The sequence below is a fragment of the Ambystoma mexicanum genome, chromosome 9 (assembly GCF_040938575.1).
Source record: "Ambystoma mexicanum isolate Mex_15411 chromosome 9, UKY_AmexF1_1, whole genome shotgun sequence".
Lineage (NCBI taxonomy): Eukaryota > Metazoa > Chordata > Amphibia > Caudata > Ambystomatidae > Ambystoma > Ambystoma mexicanum.
This window is the reverse complement of record NC_090931.1, coordinates 333,686,783-333,710,325: the sequence shown is the minus strand read 5'-3', so window position 1 is coordinate 333,710,325 and position 23,543 is coordinate 333,686,783. Positions and strand designations below refer to the sequence as shown.

Sequence of the window (23,543 nt, the reverse complement as noted above, 5' to 3'; positions counted from 1 at the left end):
GAGGCTGCAACTCGGGAAGATTTGTATAGAGGAAAACATGTTGGGCAGCTAGGGTTGGGCAACCAGGTTTCACAATTGAGTGGTGATGAGTAGATGTAATGTAATGGGATGGGTGAGGGAGATAGGGCTGGCTCCACAGGTTAGAGGTGAGATGGGCAGCCTGGTGGTCTTTCCTTTACCTCCTTCAGGTCCTACATCATACCTCCCCAGCGTCATCTACTAACCCCAAACATCAGACCTTATCATAAGAGTGAGAGGGGTATTCCGGCTTGGCATTTACAAGCGACGAATCCTGTCTCGTATAAATCTCTTCTCTCTATAACAAGGAACACAAGCTATGAAACCCTGTAATGTTTTAAGATTGAGAGGAAATAGTATCTTTAGTGAATCCATTACACTCCTACTTTAAATATTTAAATAATGCACGCTATTGCATTAATGTTTTTACATGGCTCCTTGTTCAGAACTGAGAGATTCCACTATTGCTCCTTTCAACACAGTTCACAGTCGCCTGCGTCTGCCTGCGACTCCTTGTTAATTTTAGGGCATATTCTACTAGCCGAACTTTAAGACTAGGACCTTAGTCTATTCTCCCTGTTATGTTCTGATCCTAATGCAATGATCCCTGCTCGTTTTACATGTCTGCCTTTATATCTCATCACCTCAACTACTGCTGTAAATACGTGTATGTAACTATGTATGTAAATAACTTCAAATATGTAACAATGTATGTAAATAACCTCAAGTCTTGCGCCCTGATGCCCTGATGGTGCGCGTTACAAATAATAAAATACAAATGCATCATAATAAAAGATACAAATCGGAATAGCAGGCAATTCTTTTGAACCACAATATCAACATATGTCTTCTATCTTTAATACAGTTGAATGTTCCAAGGCATTTGCCATTTAAGGAAGTTGGAAAAGTGAAGCAAGTTGTGTGTGGAGGGACAGGAAGCGCACTGTTGAATGGTAAGTGTCACTTTTTAAGTCTGGCTGGCGAGAGGATTAGTTGACAGTAAAACAAAAACGTACACAGCGGAAAATGGAAAAATGCCTCTGGGGTGTCAACAAGAAGTTGTATAACAACTAGAAGAATGTGCTCCAATTGTCTTTGGTGTTTAGTGTGTCTCATTCCATAAAGTAGTTAAATTAGGGCAGGGTAGGAAGTCTGATGGTGGCAGCCAGCAATTGCCTAAACCAATGGCCACTAGCCTTCCATGCCTTACCTTTGTGTTTTTACTCTGCTAGTGCCCTTTTTGCACTTACAGGAAGCTACACCCAGACCATAACCAATTAGGCATCTGGGTTGCTCTGATTAGGCACAGGTCTGGGAAGTTTGCGAATCTGCATCCTCTTGCGTCGATTCTCGGACCTCCTCATTGAGGAAAGTACATGATGGGATACACACTCACATGTATGTTCACTTGGAGTAATTTCTGTATTTGAGCATTTACAAGGTAGTAACACTAGGACTCCCTTATTTCTCTGTGTTCTGCTACTGAAAGATCTGGAAACTGGAATTTACACTTTTCAACTTTCCTGATGTCTTTGTACCAACTTACATTGAAGCAGAAATCATTTCCTCCAGGGCATATGGTTTTGAGGTATTGGAATGCTTAGCACTTTCTAACCTTCCTGATCGACATGCTACTATACATCCAGAATCCATATCCATCAACACTCAGTGTGCTGAGCTACTGCAATACCTGGAGCCAACATTATTAATTTTGAACCTACTCGTTGCAGAGCTACTGGATGCCATCCAGGGAGAAACTACTTCTCCCAAATTGCACTATCCAGATCTACTCGAAGGCCTGTCATCGACCGTATTTGCACCTTTTAATCTTCCTGAAATTGTGATACTGGATGACTTGCAGCCACAATCTATATCCACTAGATGCATCGTACTGAGCTTTTGAAATACCTGGCACAAGCATCTTTCAACCTTTTCCTGCCAGAATGTTGGATATCAGCACGCGGAATCTACATTTCTCAAGCGAATTGCGATTAGCAAAAGAAATGCCTGGATCCGTAGTCTGCGTTTTTCTGGAACTTTTTGTTCCAGTATGTTCTGCAGTAAAAAATTACGTTTTCCAGCATGCACCGCGCTGTGCTTTTTGAAATTAATGTACTCCGATTACCACTTGGAAACAACTCAACAACCAGGCTGCAACAGCATCCACTTAGACCCTGGCCTAGGTGTAGGCATTTTGTCTTCTAAAAAAATACTTAGCAACTGGAAGATCTGGAATCTGTGAAAGCTGAGATGAAAGCTATGATGCTAGATATCCATCAATCAGCTGCTAAATGTCTTATGTTGCATTGTTCTGTGCTCATGAAAACCTGAATATCTGCACTTTCCAAATGCGGTGCTTTAGGATAGCAGGCAGACGGAATGTTACACTACTGGATGCCATGATGTTAGAAACCTCTCCCAATCTGCTCTACTTAACGTTCTGGGTTCCATGTGACTGGATACATCGTTCCTGTCCCTATGCTGCGGTGACTCATTCTCTGCAATTGGTTTATTGCGCGTGTTTCCAATCACAGTCACGACTTGCAGTGTGTATCACACTGCCTAAATGCAATCAGTGCGGTTAATCTGCAGACGGTCGATGTTGGTTTCCATCGCTTTATCCAGCAGCTACCTGTACCCTTTACTAATTGGGGTCACCTTCTTGTTCAAAGCAACTCTAATAATGCGTGTGCTTTATTCTTATTTTTCGTAAAAATGCATTATTTTTGGCTGGCTGCTTTCTACTGAATAAGTGACCTAATATCTCCTTTCCAATTCTGGGTTTTCATTCAACAAATTAATTCTGGGAGTTGTAGTCTTACCCTAATTTGGGCAAATCGGTGTAAAACAGGGGATGCCAATTACTTATAAATAGAAATCGCACGATTTAAAAAGTGGCGTTCCAATAAAATGATTAGAGATATCGTGTCTAATAGTGGAAATGCAGCTTTTCAACCTTTTCATTTTTGGTTTGGGTGCATTGTGGTGCTTGCACCACATATTCCAAAGCATTGCCATCAGAAAAGAGAGGTGCAGTACCACTGACAATATACAGATGTCATATGTTTGGCACTGAACCTCGCCAATACAGTAAATTGTGAGGGCATCTGTAGGTTGTAGTTCATTGGAGAAGTACTGTACCACTGACAATTTAAGTGTCCTTTAAGAAATCACATTGAGATCAAAACTACAATATGGGGCAACTGCGACCAAAGGCTGCGATTATACATACCCACGGATGTTACTTCACCACCTTGCGCTGCCCCTCCTCTTCCCCCTTGCGCTGCCCCTCCTCTTCCCCCTTGCGCTGCCCCTCCTCTTCCCCCTTGCGCTGCCCCTCCTCTTCCCCCTTGCGCTGCCCCTCCTCTTCCCCCTTGCGCTGCCCCTCCTCTTCCCCCTTGCGCTGCCCCTCCTCTTCCCCCTTGCGCTGCCTCTCCTCTCGCGCTGCCCCTCCTCTTCCCCTTTTGCGCTGCCCCTCCTCTTCCCCTTTTGCGCTGCCCCTCCTCTTCCCCTTTTGCACTATCCCTCTCTCCCCTCGTGCTGCCCCTCTTTCCCCCTTGCGCTGCCCCTCTTTCCTGATTGCGCTGCTTCTCCTCTCCCCATTGCGATGCCCATCTGCCCCACCCCCGCCTTGCGCAGTCACTGCGCCCCCACATTTGCGCAACCTCTCTGTGCCCTCCAACCCCCTAAGGAAGAAACAGAACAGTGTCTAGAAATGATCTCACTCGGTTACAGACACAAAACATTTTCAGGGCAGGAAAACAATGTTCAGGGCAGGAAAACAAGGAGGATATCAACGTGTGAGGGATTGTGGGTCCCTGTACAGGTAGGGTAGGGCTAGTGTGATGCGAATGCCCCTGTCGATGCCCAGTTTTTCCATTTCGAAAAAGAATATAAAATACTCTGAGCCAACCACTAGATGCCTGCCTGTACATAGACTGTGATTCTAATCATATACACGTCACAGAAAGGCAGTTACTGGGTAAGTGACATTTGTCATTCACCTGAAATTCCATTTTGTATGACTTCATTGAATTTGCTTATTATTTAGGCTGTTCTTAAATTATTAGACCCGAGAGTAAAAGCATGTTTGCTTTAACATTAGCCTGTCATCCGACTAGTCGGTTATCATCCTATACCTTATTCTATTAACCATAAAAAGAAGGGATGAACACAATGTAATCATGTAATTCAATAGTGGCTGTTACATTGTATCATTTTAATTATATAGAAACTTTAAGGATCTGTATTTTACAGATCTATAGCAAAAATACAGGTTTTGATACTTTTTATTGGACTAACGGAATATTGTGTAGTAATGGGACTTTTTCTTATCAGATCTTTACAGATCTATATTTGGATAATGATGGAATGCTTGTGTAGATATTTTTAAAATCAATAAACTGATGTTTCATTTTCTACCACTTTGTCGAAATTGTTTGCTACTTTGTGAATGCATATATAACTTTTCCAAAGTAGGAACACATTTTATGGAAAGATAGCACTTTGTTGTGGCCTGTCTAATAATAAGCAATGATTTTCTTTTAATTCATTTTTTTGTTTTTGATGTAGAGGAGGGTCACGTGTTTGTCTGGGGATATGGAATACTTGGCAAAGGACCAAATCTGCAAGAAACCAAACTTCCGGAAATGATCCCACCTACTCTTTTTGGCTCTTCTGACTTCAACCCAGACATCCGAGTCTCCCAAATCCGCTGCGGGCTTGGCCACTTTGCTGCTGTGAATAGTATGTGGTCATTTATATTTATGGTGGCTCTTCAGTGCAAATTACATTTTCACTAGGAAACTATATTATATTTATTATGTGTGTAATTAATGCTTGCCGATCAAGTGAGAATGTCAAGATAGCTTCATTAAGCATCCAATCGAACTAAAGTACTAGGAAATTGACCTGTGCAAGCCCGGCCAGAGAATTATACTCTGGTAGCATACCAGGTTATAATACTGGTGATAATACGCTGGCCTTAAAATGGACTGGTTTATGCAGTGGTTGAAATGAGCGGGAACAGTCGAGAGCGTTGTTCCACTACATTTATTTTTTTACAGTTAACAGCTCCACTACTTTTTGCAACTATTTTCACCAGTCACGAACTGTTTTTTTATGAAGTTACAGCACACGTCTGCACTTTACCACGGATATCAGTTACAGCTAAACTGAAATCTGTTTAAACTCAATTGGCTGTCCGCCAGCATGACTGCAACCCTTGTCAAATGTGTTGCATGTTGCTCCTTCCCTTCCTGCTCTGTCCCACACCAGAGTCACAGTTCCACTACTTTTTTGGTACACTTCTATCACTGGGTTTATGGGAGTAGAGTGTTGCCATACCAATGCTGGTGGCTGGCAGCATCCTGTGTGAGCCAAGCATGGGTGAGAAGAATGGAGGGGTGCAATATGGTGTTCAGGGAAGCCCCCCACCAGAAAAGCATCATTGGAAAATACAACACCGGTGACACAGACCCCCTTACCTTGTTACTGAGTCTGCATAGGGAAGGCATTAGGTAGCCAGCAGAAAAACGAACTTCTATAACGACGCTTTCAGCTAACCTTGTACTTCCTATGGCATCCTATTGCCAAACACCAGTCTTCAGGAACCTCCTTATTGCCCTCAATAATAATGAGAAGTCTATCACGCTTAGATACCACAATACAATCCGGCCCCACATGATTCTTAGAACTACTTGTCCCACTCTTAGCCCCCTGCTTCATACTACATCTTCTTTAGCATATGCTCTATTGTACGTAGTAGAAATGGGCGTTTATATATGCATTTTTGTGTTGCTGTGGACAAGCTGCAGCATCACGTTAAATACATTCCAAGTTATTAGTAGAAGGGAGGGGTGAAAGAATGTTGGGAATCACCAGAGCATAGAGTGAGGAGGGCACGGTAGCCGGGGCTTTTACCCACATTCTTGTATGGCTGCAATAAAGGAAGCGCATTTTAATATCGCCTAAAATGGATCCGATATAATTTCATGTGCACTCATTAACTCTAGATCACCAGTTAATAATGCAGTGGTGGCTTTATACTATCATATTGGGCAATATTAGCCAACATAATCTAGACTTCCTATTCATCACCAAAGCTTAGTGTACTGAGGACTGTTTACCTATTAGTCCCCAAGGGCTACTCTGTAAAATGGTTTAAAGGGGAAGGCTGCCTAGGTGGTGTCATTGCAACTATCTTTAGATACTTTCTCCATACTGTGATTTGAATCTTTAAGCATCGATGATTCCTCTCAATCTCAAATATGTTTATTCACTTTAAAAATCACATCAACAGATGCCATCTGTCCTCTTTGGTTATGGGCCCCACGGTTGTGCCATCAACTTCCCAACAGGCCTTGAAAAGCATTTTTCTATCTGCCATTTACTCTAACGATAAACTTCTCATTCTTGGTGATTGCGAGATTTGGCATGAACCCCCCCCAAGTTGTGCATGTCTACTAGATTAATGGCGTTTTTAGTTTGCCACTCTTTAATCCTCAGACAACTTCCATCTCTTACATTGGCAGACATTGCCTAGATATAGTGTGTGCTAGGTTGCACTGCACTGGTTCTTACTTTTAGAGTGACCATTTTGTTAGAATATTTTTTTAATGAAGCTCACTTACCGTTCTAGCGCTTGAAGAAGTACTCCCCATGATGTACAAAGGTAAACAAGGCTGTACTTCAGATCAGCCCTAAAGATTTTACTTCAGTGCTTTCCATCCGTTTCCCCGATTGCCCAGCCAATTTATTTAACCAACGCCAGGCAACATTTCAAAGTAATGTTGACAAAATCATTCTGTACGTCATCTAATAAACAGAGTATCCAATCCTTGGTGTTTGCTAGACTTAAAAATTCCTTCAGAAATTATATTGAAAGAAAGAAAATCTGTGGCGAAAATAGGACCACTTCTCGCCGAAGTCCGGGAATCTCTCTGCTTATACAAAACGCCATTAGTAAGGGCAAAACTTTTTTTTTTAACGTAGTCGTGTTAGTTCTGCATTTAGTAGACCCACCAAACTTGTCTCAGTTGTCAGAACATTTATTAATCCTCCATGTATCTGACTGAAATTGGAGCCGTCATTGCACATGACAATTTCAATGCTTTTTTTTAATCAGTAAGATTCAAAAGATATATGAAGGTCTATCCCAGACAAAATCATCAGATCTATCTAAAGAGCTTCAGATTGCATTGTCACATAAACAGTTATTTCTATTTACAGATGTTAATGAAGAAATCCTCTCCTTGCTTGCCAAACTTTAAACCAACACGTCCAAGTGCTGACTTATTGCCTGCACTAGTTGCACCAAAAGAATGCCTTTGTCCTCACATAACATATCGCCCATTTTGTTAATCTTTCTCTTACCAAAGTTTGTTTCCCTCTGGGTTAAAAAAACTCTCACTTTTCCCCTACTTAAGAACCATTTACTGCAGGCCTCACTTGGATTTCTAAATTCATTAAAAAGGTAGCGACACAAGCGGCACACTAAGTTTGAGGACAACCACATCCTGGACCCTTTTCAGTCTGCTTTGCATTCCAGAAATTGCATGGAGACTCTAGACATGTGTCTCTTCTGGTGATCTGCACTCTGTTTGCAGTTTTTGATAGAGTGGACCACTGCATTCTTCTTTCATGCCTTTCAGAGATTGCTTGACTTCACAATGGACCTATGAACCGGTTCTGGGGTTTTCTGCAGGATAGATCCCAGGTCATAAAGTGTTGCCAAATCCTTTCAGCCTCTTTCCCCCACCTCCTGTGGGGTTCCTCAGAGTTCTTCCCATTGACCACTTTTATTTAAGATCTGTATTCAAACACTGATGACTGCCATCTATATCTTTAATGTCTAATTGCATTCTTGCACAGATGATGTGTAGCTGTTTCTTAATATGTCTGGTCTTAGTGAATATCGGTCAACTCCAAGCTGGTCTCAATATAATGAGGAACTGATTGTCTAACAACAACCTTCACCTCAATTCTCACCTTCACCTCAATTCTCAAAACAGAATGTATGTTCTTGGGTGCAAGGCACCTACTACAGGACTCCACAAGAGAACAAATTCTGCCATCATTGTTTGGTCACCTCTACCACTCACTCAAAGGGTAAAAAAGCTAGGGGTTATGTGAGACCCTGGAAATGTCTTTTGGTAAATAAATACTTTTGATTGTAAAAGATTTTCTTCTGTATTCGGATGCTGATGCAAGTCCTTCCCTATCTTCCCAGACTGGACCACATAGCAGTGGTAGGTGCTTTAATCAACTCACGCCTTAACTATGCAAGCACTTTATATGCTTGTCTGTCAAATTGCCCATCCGTTGCTTTTAGGTAGCCCAGTATGCACCAGTCCAACTTATTTTCAAACTCGTGTAATTCCACAATTTCTATTACTAGTTGCGTGCTAAATTGACTTCTTATTCGACAAAGAATTTTAGAATTTTGTGTCTGATGTTCTCCATGGCGTGGCACCATTATACACGTGTAAGAAAATCCATCCCTATAAACCTGTCCGAACCCTTTCTTCCTTACACCTACTGGGAGGGTTCTATGCTATTACAACGAAGTAAATAACTTGGTGGTAATGTACTTTGTTGAAATCACCTTGCATTGTTTTCGTTTTTTTTAATTTGGGTGCGGACCCACCATGCCCCCCCTTTCTCCCATCCCCTTCACTCCCACCCAAGCCCCCAAGTCTCTGTTCTTTCCTTTTTAACCCTTACAAAACATGTACAGATTTCAAAGTAATTTGAAGTGTTTGCAACAATGCAAACTACCATACATTTATTTACTTAGTTGAAACAACGGGTGAGCCTATTGGAGGTTCCCATTTCCCGGTGTACCACCACAGGAGAGTGACGCTTCTGGGTTTGGCCCTATGTTATGAAACAATCTTCTCTTTGACCCTCCACTCACTGACTTCCCTTTTAACTTTCTGGAAACAACTCAAAACATTTTGCCTTGACGTTTCTTCTCTCTCATTTGGCTGAATTTTTTTTCCACCACCTAGATGCAGTTAATTCAATCCAATACACTACTTGTGCTTCTTATAAATTCAAATGAACATAAAGTAGGTGGGGTTATGCTGGCATAATAACATAGGCAGTGTCGGTTAGTGAGTTTTTATATTGGAGGGGGTGTAAGAATTTGCCATGAATATAAGGGCGTGACTGAGGGAGTGAGCTGAACCAATCAAGGAAGTTCTGGGATGTTCTCCCCTCATGAAAATGTTGTAAATAGTGGATGCATTATACAGGACAATTTCTGTGGAAATGTGGGTAAAAAGCCACACAGTTTACAATTATGTAGGGTAAGACATGAAAACATGCATTAGATGCAAGTAATCAACAGTGCATTTCCATGATGCATTTGCCCATCATAAGCCAATATTTAGCCGATGTACAAAAATATTTTCATTCTGACTATGCCCACACATGTCCATGCTGGCTGTGCCAATATATGTCTGTATTCCCACATAAGAGTATGCTCCTGTTTGCTTTACCCATAATGCCAGTAATGGTACTGTAAGAAAGCATATCCACTCTGGCTCTGCCAATATAGGCCTATATCCCCACATAAGAACATACTTCATGTCACAGAAAGAAAACATCTTTTCCTGCTGCATACATTTCCATCCTCCCCCCCCCCCCCCATTTTTAAGAACACTCATGTTGGCTTTATCCTTAACACCAACATAAAATGCCATGCCATATTAAGAAAATACATTTGCTTGCTGCACAAAGGATGCCCTCCTCCCATATGCAAAAACACTCATCCTGTTGACTTTGCACTTAACATCAGTTAAAAATACTGTGCCACAATAAGAAAATCTGTCCGGATTGGTTACACCAATGTAGGACTGTATGGCCACGTAAGAACACTCATGTTGGATTTGACCTTAATACCAGTATAAAATGCCATCAGACAGGAAGAAAACATGTCTTTGCTTGCTGCAGAAATGCCCCACCCATGTAAGAACACTCATTAAGTTGGCGTTAGCCATAACATTATAAACAGCTGCGCCGCAATAGGAAACTCTGTTTTGCTTGCTGGTACAAATGCCAATTCCCAAGTTGAGAATGTGTGAAGCTATGGGGTACAGACGTAGGTGGGTGCGCAATGGCTCTGTTTTACTGATAAGTGTTATATGTAAGCAAGCTTGCAGCATTACACATGCCCGGACGCCATCCCCTAGGGCCTCCAAAACTGGAAAGAGGTTAATTAATAGGGAATGGTGGGCTGCGCAGGGCAAATCTAATTTCACTCTTGCGTTTAGAATATAGATTCTCAAAAAACATTTACTGTAAATGCAGACTGGTTTATTGAGGTCATGTGTTAGGCTTAAAGCGCATCCGACACGTGTTTCGACCAAAGGTTATCCACAAGGCTGCCATTAACACAATAAATATGCATAAACGTTATACAAAAATGTTTTTGGAACACGTCAGATGAATTGAATACAAGTTGTAAACGATGTACATCAATATGAAACACAGTATTACGCACAAATACTAGCATTGACATTAAATAGATTAACACTTGTACCAAAAACTAAATTTCGTAAAATGTCAAAACCATCTACATTAAATACCGGTTAAAGTGAAGGACAGTCGGGTTGGGGAAGAGAGCAAAGAACACAAAACGGGGAACAGCAGATCAAACTGTTAGCTTAAATGTAGGTCATTTGTTTTTTGAATAAAATGATGGCAAACGTGCCCACAGATATAGTTATTGGTTCTGAGTCATTCCATGCTCTAAGTGTGTTAGTGTGCCGTTTATCCTTATCTGACCCAGCTAACCCTGTAAAATGCGTCACCGTCCCTGGCATTCAGTCAGGATTATTAGTAGACCATAGTGGGCTCTAGCCATAAAGTGAGTCGGGTGAATGGATGATGGCTTGGATGAAATTATGAATATGAGTTATAAACCATAAGTTGCCAAAAAACACTCCTTAAGCATTAGATCATGTCGGTAGCTATAGTGATTAGAAACGTCCATTTACCAGGATTGAACCATAATAGGTGAGTAGGATTAGTTTCGTATTTTGTTCATTAGAGTTAAGGGCATGCTGGTTTACCATAACTTGATACACTTCAGTGATCTAAGCAACAGAGAAAGAATATGATTTCCTGATGAATTATATTTATATGACAAATCCTCACACTGATTAGCGTTGATAACTATTATCAGAGACTTATAACATTGACGGCAAAAAGTTGTGTATGTGATATGGCAATTGTCGCAAAATGTGTTATTCTATTTCATCTAAATTTACTGAGATTCATATATGCAGATCATCAAACCATCTTGATATGGATTGAAAAGGAAAATATTCTGAGTTTGTGTCTCAGATATTTCTAGATTAGCCTGAAAGAAAATGGGTCTTTTAGCAAATGATTGTAGATTACTGTAATGGTAACTACATAAAGTAATCCTGGATTACATGCTTTCAGCATTCTCAATCCCAGAGAAGAAAGGATCAAAGAATAAGACAGGATGCGAGCTACATTACATAGGCTGCATGTAGCGCTTACCACAATGGGTGTAATGTCTATATCCTTGGCTGATGCCTGGCACTTCTTCAATATTGCTCGCATGCGGGACGCCATGCACTGAGCTCTTAATAATACTGGCTTCTAATGCGAAAAACGTCAATGCCATGACAACGGACGTGAGGTCCTGTTTGTCAGCGTTTAGGTCCTTGCGCTGCAGAGTGCGGCTATGGAGATGCCTGCCATCCAGTATGGCGAGACATCAATATTAGTTAAATGCTATGAGCAGATTATTAAAATCTGATGCCATAGTCCAATGGAAACCGTAAATTAGTGTCAACTTGTGATCGCATCACATATGACAGGATTTATTCCACTGATTGTTTTTAGTTACTGATATTAGTTATATAACTGATACTAGGGATGGTACGTTGCAGGAAACCGAAATGAGACTGGTCATGGACGCATAAGTTCCAGCAAGATCTCTCTCATTAGTGAAATGAATCGGTATAAGGAGTGTGAAACTTAACATCAAAGCAGTCACTCTGGGGCAAAGTCCATGATCCTTTATATAAAGCAGTGACTGTATAGTTAGGAAAAAGGCAGGTTGTGAAAGCATATTTTCCATAACGAGCTCCCTCATTAGAGAAGTGAATTAGTGGTGCTTAGTAAAAATTTGGACAATATCATAGAAACGCATTCATTTCGTGGCATGTGTTGAGGCCTACAGAGGTGCTACGTAATTTGCAAATACATTTAGATTCCTTGCAAATACATTTAGATTCCATGCATTGCAGTTTTAATTTCAAGTCTCCCCCTCTTTTACCTTGTTTAGCCCTCATTAATCCTATACCATAAGTCTTTTTTGTCCTGCAGTTGTTGATGCTTTTGCCAGTGTACGGCTAATGGTAATTTAGCATCCTGGCTGCTTAAACTGTCAAAATGCTCTCTGAGTCTAATTCTGACCTGACGTATGGTGCTGCCTATGTATAGTTTACCACAGACACAGATGATGGCATGTACAACATAAGTTGTTCTGCAATTGATAGTGTCTCTGACAATTGTAGAGCTGTCTGAATGTTCAAAATAGTTGCAATCAGCATGAGCAAACCAGCGCATGCTGCAGGTACCGCACTTGTGGAAGCCTGACCGTGTTCTCAGCCAGTCACTCCCATCTTTAGTATCTCGAGTGCAAACATCAAGGAAAGATGGGCACACAATGTTCTTGATCGTTGGTGCTTGTGTATATACAAATCTTGGTTTAGTCGTGATATACTCCTTCAAATCAGGATCTAGCCATAAATGTGCCAATGTCTATGCACTAATTGGTAGAGATGAGTATCTTTGGAGTATCGTGTGATGTCAATTGTTTTGTTAGATATCTTATTTTTTACTCATTTCGTCTTGATCATAGCGTCCCTGTCTAAATTGCGTGTCTTATTCAACGTCATAAGTATTGCTTGTGGGTAACCCCTCTCCCTAAATCTCACTGTGAGGAGTTGGCATTCTCTTTCATATGGTTCTTCTTTGCTGCAATTGTGTTGTGCGCTTTAGAATTCACCAGATGGTATATTGACCACTGTGGATCTCCTATGATAACTATCCGCATGAAGTGTGAAGTTGACCTCTGTGGATTTCCCGTTTGTTTTCATATGTATTTGTTCTTGATCTATATAGATATGTAAATCTAGAAAATCAATGCTAGTCTCACTACAATGTCCTGTTAGTGTGATACCATAGGTGTTATCATTCAGGTAATGGAAGTCATTTTCAGAACCTTGGCATGTACCGTTCCAAATAACAAATACATTGTCAATTTACCACTTCCACAGAATGACATTTTTAGCATGATCATCGTTTAGTAGTGCATGTGTCTGCTCATATTGAGCCATAAACAAATTAGCTAGGGAGGGTGCATATTTTGCCCCCCATTGCTACTCCCTTAGTCTGCACAATTCCCAAGTTGGCTTTGCCGTTAATGCCAGTATAAAATGCCAGGCCACAGTGAGAAAACATGTCTTTGCTGCAAAGTCATGTTCTCTTATTGTTGCGTACTTGCTGCACAAATGGCCCCCCACCCCTGATATGGAAGAGTATGCATCACGTTGGCTTTGCCCATAACACCTTTGTAAAATGTCATGCCATAGTAAGAATACCATGGCGTTTTACAAAGGCCTTCGGCTGCATGCACCAATGCCCCCTGGCCTCAGCCTTCCGCACGCAAAAACATTCATACACAAGCAGTCATTCACCCATACAGTTACTCAATTATTCACGAGTGCACCTAGAACATTCACAGTGCACTCAGTCGCATGCTTTCTCACGCAGATACTCATTATTACATGCACACACCCTGTTCAAATAAACTCTTTTTACACAAACACATGCACACAGAACATTCCCTTTATTTTAAAAATGTATTGGGCTCCCGCTTTCCTCCAATTGTCATCACAATTGAAAGGGGGTTGGTGGATGCCCTTCAGCTCTCCTCCTGCCTATTCTAGGATCAGGCAGAGGGCAGGGTCAGCATTCTAACCCAACCCTAGCCTCAGACAGAGGGAGGGCAGAAGGGCCTTCAGTATCCTTCATGCACCGGATTTACCAGTGCCTCCTGAATGATTCTGCAGGCTGTGACATCACTGATGGTCTCCATAGTGCTTTCACAGAGCTCTGCATGAGTGAAGGCATGGTCATTTTATATGCCGGCCTTCATTCATGTAAAGTCTTGTGCAGGATATTAGAGACAACACAAGTAGACTTGTAATGTTTTTAGATTCTTTTCAAATGCATACACTACATTTGCATCATTATGATGAGAGTTAAAATCACTCTTCATACTGAAAATGCATTTGTTTTTTGGCTGGGTTAAATTAAGGGATCTGGAGGATTCTGAACATTTTAATGGGGGGTACTGCCCTGGCACCCCTTTGGGCGAGCCACCTCAGGATATAGATCTGGTAGGTCAGTGTGTTGAGCACCCGCTGGAGTGCTCTGTGGGTAATCAAGCCACATATTTGAATTCTCAGCCTTGTATCTTTTAGAAGTGCAGTGAAGGATTCTCTCTGATTTTGGTAAATAAAGGCGCCTGCTATTTAAGATCCAAAAGACAGCTTAGGTGCAGGTTTTGTTTAAAAAAAAAAAAAGACCAATTATTTGTTTTCTTTGCTTATATTTGGAGAATTTAGGTAAACACTTAACAGTAAAGAGAGTACAATTCTTATGGTGCTTCAGGCTAAGGTTCTAAATACATTTTCTAATGTATCGTGTCCTCCCACGTATTCCTCATCTTTGATATATCCAATGTGCTGCTTGCAGCTTTGGAAACTTCAACAGCAGAAGGCGCTGTCGACTTGTGGCTTCCATCCCTCTCTGACATGATGTTGACGCTGGTATATGTAGCAGGTACTGCGGCCGGTGCCTCAGTTCTGTTTTTCTGCACAGCTTGCTTCAAAACGGTTTGTTTGCATCAGCATTTTATCTTCTGCGTTTATCAAAATCTTTGATATGTCTACCCCGAAGAACGGGTTCAAGTGGTGTTCGGATTGTGGATCAAATCTGTCCATCACGGTTCCACACCAAATTGGTCACTGATGTTTAGGAGTAGGCCATAAGGTAGACAGCTGTGGCTTGTGCCAGTTATTGACCGTTAAGTCCTTGAAGGATAGGAAGGGGAACTCACCCTAGGTAGGCCCTTGTCCAAATGCCCTTCCACTACCCTGTCAAAAATGAGGTTGTCGGATGACAAGTGCTCGAGGAGGTTTTCGCCTCACTGAACTAAAAAGAGCAGCAAACATGCTAAGTGCGATAGGTCGAGATCCTGACACTCATCGTCCTCGCGGAAGAAGCAATGCCATCAGTCCCGATAGTCTTCCTCTGACTCCTCACACGATAGGAAACAGGTACATTTTCCAGGTAAGTCTGCTTCAACGGCCGAACTGGAGGAATTTCATCTCAAAATGTTAGCACAAAGGCAGGAAAGCAGGAATGGAAAGCAGGAAAGCAGGAATGGGAGCCAGACCAAAGAGTCACCCGCAGTATGAAAGCACTGTGGTAAACCTTTCCGAATACAACCTTAGCCAAATTGAGACTCAAACATTGGAAAAAGGACTTGGTTTTGTGACCACTAATAAACATGACCGGTTTAAGTTTAGGGAAGAGCTAACAGAATTCATGAGGAAAATACACCTCAAACAATACTTTGAAGATAAAGAGGACTCCACCGAACCAGATAGTGGGTTGCATAATAAATCAAACTTTTGCCCCCCAATACACTCTCGGACTGCAGAAGCTCGAGTTTTTGAAAATAGAGTATTACAAGAACTTGCTATACTAGAGAAAGACACAGAAAAAGAAAAGATCTTCCAAAATCTAAGTCGAAAAGAGAAAACCACCCTAAAGGGACTACTATTCAATGATTCCATAATAATACGAAAAGCTGACAAGGGAGGAGCCGTCGTTATCCTGAATAGAAAAGATTACATCGATGAATGTATGAGACAACTGGAAGATGGCCAGAGTTATCAGAGATTAGATGAGAATCCCACACAAAAATTGGAAACAATGATCCATCTGAAAGTGACAAAAGCAGAGGAAAGGAGATGGATCACAAAGAAAGAAGCAGAATTTCTATGAGCAGACAAACCAAGGACACCACAATTTTATATTCTCCCGAAAATTCATAAAAGTCTAACTAGGCCTCCAGGGAGACCAATTGTGTCAGGCTGTGACTCGGTATTAGAACCTCTATCAAGATTTGCGGACCATTTCATGCAACCAATGGTCAGAGAGATGTCTTCCTTTATAAAAGATACCACACAAATTATAAAGGAAGTAGAAGGGAGACCAGTTAACCAAGTTGAAGAAATTCTGATATGCCTTGATGTAGTATCTTTGTATACGAATATCCCACAAAGGGCCTCACTTGAGGTCTTGGAAGAAAGACTCCTGATGGAAAATAATAACACTGAAACCCCAGCTTCTTTCATACTGTGGTGTGCTGAAGTAGCACTAACGGAAAACTATTTCCATTTTAATGGATGCTACTATAAACAAATACAGGGAACGGGTATGGGGGCTACACTAGCCCCGAGCATCGCAAACCTCTACATGGAGGCTTTCGAAAAAAGAGTGATCTATGGTGACAACAACCCTTTCAGAAATAATATCCAGGTCTGGAAGAGGTACATAGATGATGTGCTTTTAATTTGGAAGGGCGATGAGAGTGAAGCAATTTCTTTCTTCAAATGGTTGAATGAACAAAATCAACACTTAAAGTTCACTGAGAACTACAGCAGAGAGGAAGTGAATTTCCTAGACGTAACAATAAAGGTTGATACCAACAAAGGAGAACTCTTTGTTAAACCGTACAGAAAGCCAACTGATCGGAATGCATTATTACATTATACTAGTTTTCACCCGAACCACACACGGGATAACCTGCCCTTCGGGCAGTTTTTCCGGTTGAAAAAGAACAGCACGAACAGAGAAGACTATAGAGAAGGGGCCAATAAATTGAGAATTAATTTATATGAAAGAGGCTACCCTAAAAAACTGGTAAACCGGGCGATGAAGAGGGCTGACAATAATCACCAGGAAGCTTTACTTGAGCAACAACCGGTATTGAAAAGAAAAGATAATGACAAATTGGGGTTTGTGAACACGTATAGTAATCTGTCAAATCGGATCAGGAAAATCATATACCGAAACTGGACAATTATGGAGAAAGGAAAAAGCCCACTGGAAAAACCGCTAATAGCTTTCCGAAGAAGTAAGACTGTGAAGGACCAAATAATGCGCAATGACATAACAAAACAACATAAATTTCAACCAACACTGACAGAGAGTTGGGGAATGAGAATACTAGAGGGACATGTACCGTGCGGCAGTTGTACGTGCTGCTCTCAAACTAAGAAATCAACTCAAATAGATCTTGGACTGAGAAATGAGTGGAGACAGAAAACACTAACTAACTGCAATTCCAAATTTGTGGTATATGTGATATGGTGTCCCTGTAAAAAAATCTATATAGGGAAGACTGAAAGAAAAATAAAAACCAGGATAACGGAACATAAGAGCTGCATAAGGAACAGAATTCATTCTGCACCTATGGTAGGACATTTCGTTGAAATGATCCATAAGGCAGAAGAATTAAAGTGGTCGGTGGTTTACAAGGTGAAAGAGAGTAATGATATGAACATCGACAGGAAGAAATTATTAACAAAAGAAAAAGAACTAATTTTTTTAACAAAATGCTGTGAGACGGGTCTCAATGAAAAAATCGAGTGATACAAAATGAAGTTATGCTACCACTTGAACTGGATATAAATTTGCATCAAAATCGTATAGTGTTGTCCAAAAAGCGATTGATGAGAAAATACGATTGAAATTAACGTGTTCAGCTTTGTAGCTGAATACAACATTTACATGTTGAAAAAAGCATAGAGAAACATATGTGAAGAACAACTTTGATGGGTCAGGAAATTAGATCCTTATCTATGGTGCAGGAAAGGCAGTACCAAAGAAGAAAGAAATAAATACGGAGTAACGAAGGCAAGAAAAAAGGACCTGTAATTCCGGAACGATGTCGTGACGGAATATCATTGGATAGATGGAACCGCGCCTAACGACAACAATGTAGAAAAGAACATGGAAATGGACACAAGCCGGAAGGAGGAACCGACTGTGACGCGGGCAAAAACATCCGGGTATGCGAACAGAGACGACGGAAGTCAGAAGAAGCGAGAGAACGCCGACAGCAACCCGCGAGGCAGATGGATCAAGCCCTTTAGCTAGAAGGTAAGCGAAACATCCGAGACAGCGAATGTAAGACTGTAGGAGGGAGATATAATAGAGCGGAATGTCCCTATTTCTAAAGACATGTCCCGTGAGTTAGCTATAAGAGATATTGACGCTTAGTACACCAAGAAGCCGTTTAAAGATCACGCGGGCGGAATGTTTCAATTTTTAAAGATACACCTTTTGTTTTTTTCTTCTATAGATATCGTCACTTAGAACACTAAGAAGCCGTGTATAGATCACGTGGGAACCCGGGACGACTGAGGTCGTAACCATTGAAGCAAAAAGAGGCATTCATCTCGTACAAAGATCACTGAAGGGTCTGGATAAGCTGGAAACAGCAAACATGGAGGACTCTAACATGGGAAGTCCTAATTAAGGTACATACCCTAGAACTAAGTGTAACACCAGATTATGCTTATTATACATAGGATATGTAGTACCAGTTTAACCAGGAATAACTGCAAGTGACTTTTCTGTATTGATAGATGTTGCAAAAGGTGAACCCACAAAGGCAGTACACAAGTGTTGAGAATTAAGAAGCACCTAGAGATAGATACCTGGATGGATGAAAATAAACAACCTGCAGGTAAAAGCCAGAAGGTAAATAGTGTACCATAACAGTAGGGTGAGAGCGTTGGGAAACTAAATAAATTATCAAATGCCCCTTTTTTAAGAACAGGGGAATTACGGTAAAAAATAGAGAGGGTAGGTCACTAGAAAAACGGTAAACCACCTTATGAAAAGACGATGTGTCGTGATAATGTCCTTTACCAAGTAGCACATGTCTAGTACTGAAGAATTGGAAGAATATATTCTCTCATGGTAAATTGTATACCCAGAATGTAGGAATAAGACTGCATAGAAGTTGGGTTAATAATTAAATCCATTCTTCATACACTTGCTTCTCACAGATACCTTCTTGTGGAATTCTGGCCCAGAAATGAAACAGATGTGAACCGAACACATGAGCCTTGACCAAGAAGTATAAAGAATACAAGAAGACCGAATGGGCACTACATAACAGACTGTTGCTATACAAAAATTAACCCCTGAAGAATTTCCTGAAATTATGAGAACTGATAAAGGAAAGAAACATGTTGGGTAGTGTGGATTGTAGAATGAAAGGATGTATGAATGACATAAGTGTGAATGAGTAGAGCACGATTTTTATGGGGAAGTTAGAGTACCCAGTGAAGAAAGGAGAAGATATAAAAAGTAAATGAAAAACTGAAAAATGTGTCTTCTACTGATGAACTATCTAATAACAGAGATATGTATTAGAAAATAGAATGTTATGTAGAAGTTGTCTGTGGTCAATGATACCAAAAATAGTGGCAAATGTGTAATAATTGAACTTAGACAAAAGTGCAAGATGCTGTCTTTGTTGAGATAATTGTGAATGTATTTTTTAGTGGTGTTTTTACTGAGAGTAAATAAATTGATATTTTTGATAAAAAAAACTGTTTGGAATAAGTATGTTGTAATTTAATGATTTAAACAACATGCAGGACTGAGTTAGAAGAAGGTACTGGAGAAGCAAGGGACCCTTTAAGCATTAGTGTGGTATGTTTAGTGGTTTTGACGTTTTGAGGGTTGTCTTAAAGAGGTCCAGATAAATATTCCCTCTAGTCTCTTAAAGTTTTTTTCAAGCACAAAGGCAGCACCATCCACCCCTTCCAGTGAACCGAAATAGTCTCCTGACCCCATTGTGCCTCATGAGACAGACAGGGCGTCATCAGAATCTTCTATTCGTGCACTTAAGTGCCTGGCAGTATGTCCTCAAGCCTGACTCGAGGGGAGTAGAGTGATTCGGCTCCTTGAGTCAAGTCGAAGCCATCATCTTCCTCTTGTGCTCCGTCGAAAGAATCGACGTCGAGTTCTTAGACACCGAAGCCATCAGAATCCTCGACAGATTTGTTGAAGGTTTATAAGCACTTGGCAAAAGGGACTTTTTCAAGACGATGAGTTCTATTTATGAAGAGGAGGAGGAGGAAGAGAGAAGCACTTTGTTTGGTTTGAATATGCCACTTCTAAATTAATCTCTGAGGTGTCAAGGTTAAGAGAACTGGTAGACACCTTGAAGGATGCCAGTGACTTGGATACTTCTCTGAAAGTGGAGTTTGCCATGCCAGATGTGACTGGGCATGCTGATGCCTCCATATAGGTCAGTCATGGTCAAGGTGAGAGTATTTAGTCATGGTCAAGGTGACATAGTATTTGGGCTGGAGCAGGCCTGTTGCAGAGTATGAGAAGGATGATCTTAAGACATCCTTGATAAGGGCCCTCCATAGGGTCCTATTTTACCTTTCCATATGACACTGAACAAACGAATTTTAGAAAACTTGGAAAGGCCTGATACCACTCCAGGACTTGACTACGAAGTACAGACACTCTGCTATGGATCCAGAATATCTGTCGCGACATCTACAGAAAGTCTGTTTGTTCAGGTGGCCACATCAACCTCAAAGGCGGCTGCCTATCCCACAATCCCCCCAGATAGGCATGACAAAAGATTTGACACCCTGGGGAAAATTGGGTTTTCGGCAGGCAGCATGGCGCTGAAAGCCGGTAATGATACTTGTGGCCTAGCAAAGTATTCAAACACTTTGTAGGAGGTTGTGGCAAGGATGGCAAAGATGCTATGTGTCAGTCTCTCCAGGATGGTTTAGACACCTCTGATTGCGTAAGTCGCGCTAGGACGGTGAGCGATGTGACCAGAAGTTTTGCGTGGCTGCGCAAGTCAGGCATTGCCCTGGACGTTCGTGCAAGGCTGTTGGATGTGCCTTTTGATTACTCTCATTTGTTAGGTTCAAAGGCCGATAAGAGTTTGGAAAAGTTGCAAACTTCCAATGCAGCTGCAAAATTGTTGGGAGCAGTGATTCGGCAATTCCACTCTGCCTCTGAGTTTGAGGGCCGATTCAATTCTATTCTTAAGTTGGAAGAGGGAGAGGAACATTTTCTCAAAGGGGAGAGAGGAGGCTACCTCATGGTTCACAAGGACGTGAGGGTAGAGCTGCCCACACAACCTCTGCCTCTTTGTCCCCCATGTACCCATACATTCCAAGCACAGGAGGTACCTGAGATTCACCATTGGCAGTTCTCATTTTCAATTTTGGGTTCTGCCTTTCGAGCTCACCTCTGCCGAGGGTCTTCACCAAGTTTATGGCAGTAGTTGTGGTAAGTCTAAGGAGGGGAGGGATTTGCATCTACCCCTACCTGGACGATTGACTGATCAGAGCTTGTTCTCTCAAACAGGTCTGGATCATCTCAGTTTCACCTGCCACTCTCTCCACAAACTGGGCTACTCCCTCAAGAAGTCCCACGTGATACCTTCTCAAAAGCTTCAATTTATTGGAGTAGCCTGAATGCTTCCTCTGAGAAAGCTTTGCCACCCGAAGTGAGGGCTCAGCATATTCTGCAGATGGCCATGACATTACAGAATGCCCGACATCTACCAGCCTTCGAGTTTCTGAGGTTGCTTGGTATTAGGTTACATTTTCATATTTATGCTAAATCTCCCTCACCTGTGAGATCCCCAGCACTGTTTGGTATACTGGAGTATTATTTTTCTATATTCCTGTGTGAGTGGGAACCTTTTTTTCCCACTCACCCTTTGTTTTACTCTTTCCATGAAAGAAATCTTGCCATAATTTATTTTTGGAATCGTACTTTCCTATAACTTTTTGGGCATCTGCATTTTATTATTGTAGCACCCAGCACCTTCTGTGCAGTGTTGCTGGGGAGCCCCTTCGGCTACCCTTTTTATTTTCTCTCGGGTACTTTGTGTGAACTAATGTTCCCAAGAGTAGAAGGATACTTTTTATCCTTTCCACAATCCCCATTGTGAGATCTGCACATCCCACCTTATGTGGCGTGCTAAGGGGATCCACTGTATCCCCTTTCTCACTGCTCCTGTAACATTTCTGTTACAGTGACAAGCATACCCTTATTGTTGGTGGTAGTGGACGTGTTCTACTGACTTTTATGTGATTTGTAGTCGCAGGCTGTCAACCCAGCTGCGGTAATGCACAGAAGGGTCCCCATTCACCTCAAATGGTGGCTGCATTTTCGACATTTCCGTGCACTTGTCCTTTTTTGCTCCTTCTGCCGACCTGGGTGGGAGAGGTCCTGGTTTGATTTTTGTCTGAAGTGGGAATCCTTCGTGAAGCTTGCCAAGGCTCCAGAGTGCCTGTGAAGACAGGATACTAGGGAGGAGTCCGAAACTTCAGTCCTTTGTCTTATGGCATGCCCACCTGGAACCATCCCTATCTGGGAGGCTGGCTGTCCTAAACAGACAGCCACCCCTTGTTAGCTTAGATTTTTATAAATGTGAATAATCTTCCTGACCTGTGTCAACCTCCGAACGTTTTGCTTGGACTTGATTATTTTTCCTTGTCCCTAGGTGAGGGGGAATTTTTTTCCCCCTCTCACCTAGTCTTTCTCTTTTTATGGGTGACCTTTTTATTATCTCCATAGTGTTTGATTGGAGTTCTATTTTCTTTTGGGCTTAGGCTGAGTTGCCCCTTTGGTCTTCCCTGTGTAATTTCTCATTCTCCAGCATGGAGTCTGGCATGAATTCACCTCCAAAGGTATCTCCACTTCGTACCAACAGCCTTCCAGATCCACAGCTCAGGAAGCCTACAAAGGCTGTTCCCAGGTCTACGGTAGCAGAGGACAGAGTCACCGTCGCCCGCAGGGCAGGAAGCCGGTGCCAAGCCTGAACCAACCGGAACGTCGGGCCCCTACTCGTGCACCCCGATGGGAGGCCAGCTGACGAAGTTCATCAGCGAGTGGGAAACGATCACCGACAGATGGCTGCTGGATGGTCTCGCCCAAGGACACACCCAGGAGTTTCAACGCAGATGTCTGCGGATCCCTCCAGTTAACTGTCAGGAGCAGCTCCTGGAGGAGGTATGGGCCATACTGCGGAAAGGGGCGATGGAGCTAGTTCCCCCAATGGTTCCAGGGCTCCAGAGTCTATTCCAGATACTTTATGGTCAGAAAGAAGACAGGGGGCTGGAGGCCCACCCTAGACCTACGACTTATGAACAAATGTCTAAAGTCCCAAAAGTTCAGGATGGTCACGTTGCAGCACATGCTCGGCCAGCTGGAAAAAGGAGACTTCTTGACGTCGTTGGACTTGGAGGACGCCTACTTCCATGTCCCCGTTCACAAGAAACATCAGAAGTTTCTACATTTCGTAGTGCAGGGACGGCACTACCAGATCAAGGCTC

The 23,543-nt window shown here is 41.9% G+C and overlaps 1 protein-coding gene across 1 annotated transcript in view; it reads left to right on the top strand.

Annotated features, from left to right (window-relative positions):
* RCC1L (RCC1 like) overlaps nt 1-23,543 on the top strand; it is a 338,336-nt gene that overhangs the window by 264,341 nt on the left and 50,452 nt on the right. The window contains exons 8-9 of the mRNA XM_069614751.1: nt 884-971; nt 4,591-4,764. Coding sequence (XP_069470852.1) covers nt 884-971; nt 4,591-4,764 — 262 coding nt within the window. The remainder of the gene's footprint in view (nt 1-883; nt 972-4,590; nt 4,765-23,543) is intronic.